This window comes from Leptomonas pyrrhocoris (assembly GCF_001293395.1).
Source record: "Leptomonas pyrrhocoris isolate H10 chromosome Unknown, whole genome shotgun sequence".
Lineage (NCBI taxonomy): Eukaryota > Euglenozoa > Kinetoplastea > Trypanosomatida > Trypanosomatidae > Leptomonas > Leptomonas pyrrhocoris.
This window is the reverse complement of record NW_015438357.1, coordinates 2,782,512-2,792,929: the sequence shown is the minus strand read 5'-3', so window position 1 is coordinate 2,792,929 and position 10,418 is coordinate 2,782,512. Positions and strand designations below refer to the sequence as shown.

At 49.7% G+C, this 10,418-nt stretch overlaps 2 protein-coding genes across 2 annotated transcripts; one reads left to right on the top strand and one right to left on the bottom strand.

Moving 5' to 3' along the window:
- Positions 1 to 317: 317 nt before the first annotated feature.
- Positions 318 to 1,637, top strand: ABB37_00924 (putative long-chain-fatty-acid-CoA ligase; the record flags this gene model as incomplete). The annotated part of the gene is made up of 1 exon (XM_015797313.1): positions 318 to 1,637. One exon carries the CDS (start codon positions 318 to 320, stop codon positions 1,635 to 1,637), a length of 1,320 nt encoding a protein of 439 aa, XP_015665321.1.
- A 6,028-nt stretch (positions 1,638 to 7,665) lies between these two features.
- ABB37_00923 (hypothetical protein) lies at positions 7,666 to 9,709 on the bottom strand (the record flags this gene model as incomplete). The annotated part of the gene is made up of 1 exon (XM_015797312.1): positions 7,666 to 9,709. Exon 1 carries the CDS (start codon positions 9,697 to 9,699, stop codon positions 7,666 to 7,668), a length of 2,034 nt encoding a protein of 677 aa, XP_015665320.1. The 5' UTR covers positions 9,700 to 9,709.
- Positions 9,710 to 10,418: the final 709 nt, after the last annotated feature.

Sequence of the window (10,418 nt, the reverse complement as noted above, 5' to 3'; positions counted from 1 at the left end):
GGATGCAGGACATGGTCGCCTCCACCGTGTACGCGAACCTCGGCGAGGACGCCCTCTTCTACGCCCTGCGCGAGACGGAGTGCTCGGCGATCGTGTGCAACGGCAAGAGCGTGCCGCTGCTGCTGCAGGGTGTCGGCGCCGGTCGCTTCCCGGCCAGCACGATCATTTATCTGGATAACCTGCCGGCAACGGGGTGTGAGGCAACGCACGGCTGCCGTGTCATTGCGTGGACGGCGGTGGCTGAGTTAGGCCGCAGTGAGAGCGGCAAGAAGCGCGTGGCGGAGCCGCCAAAGGACAACGATGCGGTGGCGCTGATCATGTACACCTCCGGCACGACCGGCGACCCAAAGGGCGTGGTGCACACCCACGGCAGCATCATTTCAGGCTTGACGGCGATGGAGCGCTACATCGACAGTCTGCTGCCGCGTGTCACGCAGGAGCGCTATTGCGCCTTCCTGCCCTTGGCCCACATTCTGGAGTTCGGCGTCGTGAACATCTTCCTCGCGAGAGGGGCAACCGTCGGCTTTGGCAGCCCGCGGACGCTGACGGACGTGACGGCGCGACCGCACGGGGACTTGACGGAGTACAAGCCCCGCTGCATTGTGGCCGTTCCGCGCGTGTACAACACGCTGAAGCGGGCGGTGGAGGCGAAGCTGCCGGCGGAGGGCACGGTGAGGCGGCACGTCTTCGACACCGCGTACCAGAGCCGGCTGGCGGCGCTGAAGGAGGGGAAGGAGACGCCCTACTGGAATGAGAAGGTGTTCAAGCAGGCACGCGCGGCACTCGGCGGGCGCTTTGAGTTTCTGCTGAGCGGCGGCGGCCCGCTTGCAGCCTCGACGCAGGAGTTCGTGAATGTCGTGTTTGGATATCTCGTCGGCGGCTGGGGATTAACCGAGACGATCTGCGTTGGTGCGATCCAGCGCACTGGTGACCTTACCCCAGGTGCGGTGGGACAGGTATTAGAGATGGAAGAGCTGAAGCTCATTGACACGGAGGAGTACAAGCACACCGATCAGCCGCACCCGCGCGGCGAGCTCTGCCTGCGCGGCCCTTTCCTCTTCAAGGGCTACTACAAGAAGCCGGAGCTGACGGCGGAGGCGATCGACGCGGAGGGCTGGTTCCACACCGGCGACATCGGCAGCATCGACAACGACGGACGCGTCTCCGTGATTGGTCGCATCAAGGCCCTCGCGAAGAACTGCCTGGGCGAGTACATCGCCCTGGAGGCGCTCGAGGCCATCTACGCCAATCACCCACTTGTGCTGAACAACTGCGCGTGTGTTGTGGTGAACCCGGATCGGCGCTACATCGCCGTGATCTGCGTCGCGGCAGAGACCAAGGTACGCAAGTTTGTCGCGGCGCACCCGGAAGGCTTCCCTCCCGCTGCCGTCGATGGCACGATGCCGATAGCAGAGCTGATTGCGCTGCCCGAGCTTTGTGCCAAGGCGGCTGCGTCGATGGCAGAGATGGGGCGGGAAGCACGACGCAAGCCGTTCGAGCTGCCGCACGACGTTCGCTTTGTGTTGGAGGAGTGGACCCCCGAGAACGGCGTGCTGACCGCCGCGATGAAGCTGAAGAGGAAGGCGATCAGCGAGCGCTTTGCGCGGCAGATCGAGGAGATGTTTGTGAAGGAGTGACGACGGGACCCCGCGCCCTTTTTCTTGCTGTTGAACTGCCTTTCTGTTCTTTTCCTTTTCTCTCCATTTGTTATTTCCTTTAGGGACGCCGCAGTCTCTTCCCCGAAGAAAGCAGAGAACGGGCACTGCGACTTATATCGCCGGTCTTTCGGGTTGTAGTTTGTTTTTTTCCTTTCTATATCTTTCTCCCCCTCCCACACACACACCTTCTTCCCCGGCAGTCGGCGCTCTGCTCCGCTCTCTGCATGCACGCTTGTGGGTCGTCGTCGTCGACGTATTCCCCATTACTTTTCTTATTATATATAAATCGGCGGCCGCGTTCGCCCCTAACGACTTTCATTGTAAGAAGAGAAATGAAGGAATCAAAATAAGGAACAGCATCTGAGCCCCCTCTAAAAAAAGGGGAAAAACACATGTTTGAGGGACAAGGAAATTTTGAGAAGAAGAACTCCACCGGTCTTTAGAAATGTCCAGCCTTTAATGTTAAGAAAAGTGCACGAGGAGCTTGGAGTGATGCTGACGGACAACGGCGTTCTTCTCGGGTCGGGCGACGCCTCGTCGCCTACAAGCCCTGGCGTCCAACATATATGAGTAAAGTGCCCCTTTCTTACGTTCTCTTCTTACTTTATCTTCTTCTGCGCGCACTTCGTCATCATCGTCGTCGTTACTCACACGTTCTATCTGTAAGTTACGCAAGCAGCTCTCGCGTGCATTCCTTGTTGTTGCGGTTGTATTTTTTGTTTTGCTTTGTTCTGGCGTCGTTTTACTCGCGCACCGCTCACCTCACACTCCACGTGGGTCACCCCACCGACGGTTTCCCTTGATTATATAAATATAAATATATGCTCGGTTGATTCACTTTCTATACGGTCTCGCTTTCGATTGCATGCGTGCGTGCGTGTTAGTGTCTGTGTATGTGTTGACTTACTATTATTAATTATAAATATATATATATATATATATATATATATATATATATACGTTCGAGGTGAAAGAAGGAAAAATATCAGCAGATTATTGGTCTCAACCCCCCTCGCAAGTACCTGCAGAGAAAGTCGCTACAGAATTTATTTAAATATATATTAAGTAATTGCTAACAATGATATTACGAGAAAAAAAAAGGGAAACAAAAACAAGAAGATATAACACAGTCAATGCAGTATAATATGGCGTGAGCCACCGCAGTTGATGTGAGTGTGTGTCTGTGCGCGAAGCTTCCCCTCACTTCCCTATTCCGGTTTTTCCGTTTTCCTCAAATAGGAAGTAGGTTGCGACAATCACGGCGAGAGTTCACACCCCCTCCCCAACGGATAGCGCGCCGGGGATAACTACGGAAGCGTCAGCTAAACGACCGAGAGAAAGCACGAAGGTATTGGTGTCAGCGCGTGTGTTTGCCTTCCTCGTACTTTCTTAAAAACAAATAAATAGTACAGGCAGACACAACACGCGTAGTTGCGCAGGAAAAAAGAAAGGCGGAAGAAGAAAGCAACGCCTCTGTTGTGGAGATGGCGTTTCAGCAACGCTCTCAACTAGCCAGATGCACTGGAATGGAAGAAAGAGTACAATAATGAAGAAAATAATAAAAATAAAAAACGAAGCTTCGGTTAAGAAAAAGAAAAAGAACAAAAAAAAAGAGGAATAGAAAGGGGAAAAATTGAAGGCAGTGAGAAATAACTCGTGTTTCAACTGGACTTTGCTTGACACCTGTGAAACGACGAGGGGGAAATGTGGTCGATAGACCGATACAAAGTCAAAGAGAAAGTACTTCGAGGCGGAGAAAAATACTGAAGAAAATATTTGCATAAAGCAGGTCAGATCGGAGAAAAACTAAGCAAGAAGTGACAGACTACGCCTTAAAAACAAACAAACATATACATCCTATTACTGAACTTTCTATCCACCTTGTGTGATGTTGTTTTCCTTTTTGGGAGTACAACACCGCAACAACCACAAAAAAAGGCAGAGTTCGATGATATATTAAGAATAGAGATGCACATGCAATCAGGATTAAAAAACAACAACAATGAAATGAAATAGCCTGCAAATGTACGTCAGCAAATCAAGAGGAAATCAAAAAAAAGCTGAAAACACACAAACAAACAAAAATGATCAGCAAGGAAGACTTGTCGGTCTGTAGAACGTTTGTGCACGCCGGAAAAAGAAAAGGAACAACAAAAAGCAGGGGATATTTGAAAAAGTGAATATAAAAAGAGAAGAGTCATACAAATGGGGGTAAACAGAAAAAAGCAAGCGAGAAAACGTTTTTGTGTTATGGATAAAAATTCAATGAGAAAAAACAGAGAAATACTTTGGGAGAGGTAAACCAAGCTTTTGAGATGAGGGAAAGAAGCAACTAATACATATATAGTAAAAGGATGTTCTTTTGCCTTTTACGTGTGTGTGAAAACAAAGAAGAAGGAAACGTTGCTCCGCTTTAGACACGTAGCTGTGAAGGCAAAGCCACCAGCACCGAAACAAATAATAATAATAATAATAATAGTAAAAAAACAAACGAGTAATTCGTTTCGAATATTTTTAAAAATAATAATATTTTCGATGATATTCGTACGTATACCGCAGCAGAAAGAGCTAACTCTTCGTTTTATTTAAGTACTATTGTTTTTGGTGTTGTTTGTCTCTCTCTCTCTCGCTCGCTACGCACGTAGAGCTCTCACTGTTCAACCGTCTACCCAAATAGGGAGGTAGAAAAATAAAAGTTTGAATGGAGAAGACCACGAGAAAAATATCGAGGAAGGAATATAAGAAGGAGCGAAGGCGAAGGATAAAACAAAAAAAAGGGAAACGTTATTTATACGTGTGTGTCGTAAAACTGAAACGAAACAACACACAACAGCAACAAGAAATACGACGAAGGTACGAATACCCACGCACACAGAGAGAGAGAGAGAGAGCGGACAGACCGCCACCACAATGGAGCAGTCCCCCCAGAAAGAGCAAGAAAAGAAGAAGAAAAAACTGGCAGTTAAACGTGGAAAATATATGTTAAAATGCAGAGAATTACGAGGAGAGAAATCGTGCACTGTTAACCTTTCAAACCAACCACCAAAATAAATACAAAGCAGAGGAAAATAGAAAGAGTGGGTGAGGGAGAGAAGAGAATCAGGCGCGCCGAGGTCAATCGCAGTGGAGGTGAGAATCTGCGGCTGACGACGAACGCGCGGCGACAAACGGTAGCCGAGAAGAACAAGTGCGTTTGAGATAGTATTTCCCGCGATCAACAAAAACAACAATAATAAAAATTGTATTAGAAAATAGTAGTAGTAATGCGTGTAACTGGCTTCGAGGTACCCACAGAGATGCGAGTAAGACAGACAGCTGCACGAAAATAAGAAAAAAAAAACAGCAAAAATGCAGTATTAAAGAGGCGATAAGAGAAAGATGACAGAGGAGGAACGGGTAAAGGAGAGAAAAACTACAAACTTAGCAGGAGAAAACAGAAACGAAGAGATATCGAAATAACGGAGATGAAGTAGAACAAAAACAGATTTGTAGAGGGAAGTCCTCTTTGTTTTCTTTAACCAAGAAAGAAACTGACAAACACAAGCAGTACGTTAGAGAAAACAACAAAAAAGAAAGAACACCTTTCTATACTACACGTGTGGAATGAGGAGCTGTTTAATCCGGAGAAAAAAATTCCTTGGAACGGTTCCGGCGATGACAGCTGAGTTTCGAAACGCAGCTGAAAGCAGGAACTGTTCAAATTTAAAAAAAGAAGGAAAAAAGAGACAGAAAACCAGAGAAGCTTAAAACAGCAGAAGAGTGTGTGAGAGAGAAAGGTAAAAGTGGAGGAGGAGGATCAATTCTATCCAGGAAGCACGAGTGATTAGAGTTATACTTAGTATTCGAAGACCAACAACAAATGATACATATCACCTATTTGGCTGAGGAGCCGGAAAAGAGAAAGAAATAATGAACAGCAGGTGAAGCTGACACAAAGAGTGATGACGTCTGCTCGGAGAGAGTCAATCCGTTTCGAGAAACAAAACACGAAGGTGAACACGCCCTTGCTTCGCAAGCGAAGACAACAAAACCAATCAAAAAAAAAGCCCTTTCAAGAAAAAAGGAAGAGAAGAGAGAAGCTTGTTGTCGCTTCTAGAACACGGTGTCAGACACTGATAGACAAAAACGCTGGCAATCAAACTTCGAAATGTCAACGGTAAAAAGAGGAAAATGCACAAATAAGCAAACAGTAATAGCAATACAAATATCGAAGAAAAACAACGCTTCGTAATGGATATATATTTATGTTTAGAGAATCGTCGAAGCAGAGAGCAAAGATAACAACATCAGCCAAGTTCGTTCAACATCCCCCACACAAGGGGGAAAAAAAGGAAGGGAGGGGAGCGGGGAGTGAGAGGGAGAGGGAGAGAAGCACCACTACCTCAAGAAGAAGAACAACAGTTAAATACTAATAATAATAATAATAATAAACCGGACGCTTTTAACAGCAAAAAAAGCAGAAAACACGAGAGAGAGAGAGGGAGAAAAAGAAAACACGTGAAATAAGGATCTGCACTGTGAAGCGACCGAAGACGTTGAAGACACTAATATGACTAATACCGTGGGAGCACCTGTTGCACTGGTAACACACGCACACACACAGACACGCACCCACACAAGAAGGCACGGATGTGTTCCACGAGATTACAAAGCAGAAAAGCAAATTTAAGAAGAAGGAAAGAAACAAACACGCTGAAGGGCGCTCGCTAAAAAAAAAGGGGGGGTAAGAGAGGAGGAGGAGGCTGATCTTTTCAAGACAAAAAACACCTTTTCGCCTTCTGTTCTGACAGCGCAGCACCTTTCTTCGGTCCCGGCACAGAAGAAAAAATTTTGTCTTCTCTATTTGCGTTACAAATAATAATAATAATAATAAAGAAGAAAAACAAGAAAAGAGGAGGAAAGAAATACAAAACAAAAGAGAGAGAGAGAGAGAGAGAGAGAGATGTTGGAAGAAAAAAAAGTTGCGGACAAGACAACGGCAACGCCTGAGCTCAAAAAAAAAAAATGTACGGAGAACGCGTCTTTTCGCGTCTGGGGGAGACAGAAGAGAAGAGAAAAGAAAGACAATGCAATGCACACGAGTCTGCAGGCGCCTTTAAAATTCTTCAATCTCTTTTTGGGGGGAGTGAACTTTCAGAACGTCACTGTCACTTTCAAGAACATAAAACAGACAAACACACGAAGAGAGCGTATTGTTTTCGTATTCGCAGCAACTTCGCAGTCTTCGCCGCCGCTTCGGCAGTTCTTTCTGGGTACTCCGCGCTCCGTTGTTCTTCGTCAACGACGAGAGCGGATACTTCTTCTTTTTAAGTTAGTATTGGAGAAGGAGGGAGTTCGCGGCGGCGATAAAGCGAACACACTCGTCACTGCAAGAGAGAGAGAGAACTAGAAAGAAAAAGAAAAAGAAAGGAAACAAGAGCGTCGTTGTAGTGCTACGGTGACGTGCGTTGTGAGTTCTGTGGTGCATCACCAGTAAACACAGATGAACAAAGTCGTCAAAAAGAATGGCAGGAGAGAAATGCAGCAGTAGGGAGGGAGAGAAAGAAAAACAAGGAACGAAGTAAGCCAAGTGATGTATGTATTTGTACATATATATAGCTCGTAGCTTGAAAGAAAACGGGCAGATGAAGGTAGACCCACTCGCTCTTTTTAATACCTTTGCGCAGCGTGAAAGACGCGCACAAACTGCCTTCTGAAGCTTACTCTGGCATTTTTTCCCCTCTCCTCTTCTGGAAAAACTCCTCTGAGGGCTGAGGGAATCGAATTATATGGCTCGCTTTCGTGCTTGCCGTCCTGTTTGTGTCGAGGACACAAAAAAGCACGAAAAACGCTGCGGAAGGGCGTATTTCTCACCTCGTGTCTCTCTCTCTCATTCTTTTACCAGATACGTGACACATATCGGGTTTGGCATGCGTTGTTTTGAAAGAAGCACGTTAAACGATCCATTACGAGGAGCTACTTTCATTGATAATTAGAAAACTCATAATTATTTTTTAAACATTTTCCCTTACGGAGAGGCCGCCGCTCGCTTCAAGCGATCCCCCAAGGACAGTTTCTCCGCACGCGACCTTTTACGGGTGGCGTGCACCTGCTTATCGTTGCGCATAAAGATTTCCGCGTTCTTCTCCGCAACCTCAAACATTGTCACCTGCTTGCCCGAACCGCCATGCGTGGCAACCGATTTGCCGCCGTCCCGCTCGGATGACTTGGCGTGCTGCTGCTGCTGCTGTTGCGGTGTGCGGCGCTTAAACTTGCCACTGCTCTGCACCCCGCGCAGGTGATGACGCGCATCTTCATCCGCATCATCCTCGTCGCGGCTGGCACCGGCCGTTGAGGGCTTATTATCTCCCCTCTGCTGCTGATCGCCATCTTCCGCGCCATCCGTGTCGGGCACCACGGCAAACATGTCCGACTCATACCGCTCCCGCCGCGCCGACGCCTTCGCACGGCGCTCATCGATGGTCTGCAGCAGCTTCGCGTACTCGGGGTTGCGCCGGTCGAGGGCAAAAGACGCGGCCGCACGTCCCGTCGTTGCGTCGAAGGCGCGCGCAAACCGGGGGTCCGCCTTCGCCGCGGCCAGTGCCGAGGGCGCCACCACCGCCGCGTCGTCCTCCAGTTCCTCCTCCGCCGCGGTGGGTCGGTGGAAGCGACTAATGCGGTCTGACCACCGCTTCGACTGCCGCTCCTTCGCCTTCGCCGCGACGTAGCTGTTAAACCCGGACGGGTCCACCACAGCGTGCAGCTCGCGGTACAGGCCGTTCTCGATAAAGGCGCCGTGCATCACCGGACGCACCTTGCCGCCCGCCAGGTCCTCCGCCGCGATCCCGAGGGCGTCCATTTCTTCTTTTGGAATAAACGTGTAGTCATCGTACACCGTCGTTGACTCCTTCTCCTCCAGCTCCTCCGTCATCACCTCCAAGAAGGAGGCCCAGCGCGGAGCTGCGCCGAGCTGTGGAATGAAGTGCACTTGCACCCGCGGTACGTCGCAGCAAATCGCCACCACACCACTGTCATCACACTCGTACGGCGGCACCATATTGTGCTGACCCTTCAAGAGCGTGAAGTCGGTGATGTCGGCCGGCGCGTCGATGGTGGTGAAGTTGCTGCCGTCGTGCTTATTCCACACCTTCAGCGAGCGCGTGTCGGCCGAGAGAATGAAGCTGGCCTCGCCCGTGGCGGTGCTCTTGCCGTTGAAGAAGTACGTCTTCACGATGGGCAGGCTGTTCATGTGATCCTTCACGAGCAGCGGCTTCTGCAGGCGCACATCGTAGAGCAGCACCTCGCCGCTCTCCAAGCCGCAGGTGAAGAGCAGACCACCGTTGTCTTCCGTCGCGATGTGACGTACCTCGCAGCGCGCCTCCACACCACTGCTGCTGCCGCCGGCGACCTGCACGCGCGCCACGGCCGTCCCGGCACGACTGTCCCACGCCTCAATCGCACCGTCGCTGCCTGCCGTGAGGACGACGCCGCTGATGGGACCGTGCCGGCCAAACACCTCTACGTGGTTGACGCCCGTGTCGCTGCTCGTGTGGTAGCTCTCCACAAAGGCGCCTGTTTCGAGGTTCACCCGGTAGATCTCCGCCGACACGCCGCTCGACAGCAGCTCCGCTTGAAAAGGGTTGTAGGCGAGGGAGCGCTGGAGGTGAGGCACTCGCACGCGATCCACAATGGACGAGGTGTGGTGGACGGTAATCTGCCGGCCTTCTCCGCGCAGCGCGAATTTCCGGTAGTCCGGCGAGAGGCACACGCCGGACAAGATGTTCATATCTGCATTAAAGCTGAACTTCATACTCAAGTCGTTCACGTCAAAGCACTTCAGGCGGTAGGGGTAGTCGCCCGCCGCGAAGAGGTGGGTGCCGTTGGCGCAGCGGAAGATGCAGCGCGCGCAGTGCGGAAACTCGAGGTCGTGCAGCAGCTCCACGCGGCCTTCCTGACCGGCCACCGCCTTCTTGTTTTTACGTCGCTCACTCAGCCATTCCGGCAGGGACTTGCCGGCGGTGAGGTTGTACGTCTTCACGGTGTTGTGCAGTGAGACTTGCATGATGTGAGCTAACGAATAAGCAAGGAACGAGAGAAAAGGGAGAGAGAGAGGGGAAAAACAAAAAGTTCAGCAACGCGCAGACACGCAGTGAAGAATCTATTCTTCTCTAAAAAAAAGATTGAATTCGTGATGTAGAAAGCAGGAAAGAACAAGAAAGAGTAAAGAGAAGAAGAAGATGGATATTGCGGCATAACTTCGGTTTCCTAAGAGAAAGAAAGGAAGAAAAAACACGCGATGGCGCAGTGCACGCTTTCGCAGCAGTACGAACAACAACCTACCCCCCCCCCCCCTACCCGCAAAATGCTCACCTGGTTGTATTCGTTTTCCATAGAAGGCGTGGGCTAGCGGCTCTGTCTGCCCTTTCACGGAGTCCGGTTAGCACAGGAAAGGCGGCGTTATTCTTCCCTTCATAGATTCTCAGCGATATTCTTCGTTTTCAAAATCTCCTTTTTTCTGACCTGACACAAAGAGCGACGGAATTCAGCTGACAGTTTTCAGCGCCGCGTTCTGTTTCAATAAAGAAACATTTTTTGTTTTTCCAAAGTATCCCCACCCCGTCGCCTGGAGAATTACAACACACAGAGAAAGCTCCTGTTTTCTTATAACAATAAAAAGAAACCGCAAAGACGAAAACACACGGAAAACAGACACAACGTGGTTGTAGAGGTACTAAAGTAAGCGTACTCAGTTGAACGACACGGCTTCATATATACCTCCCC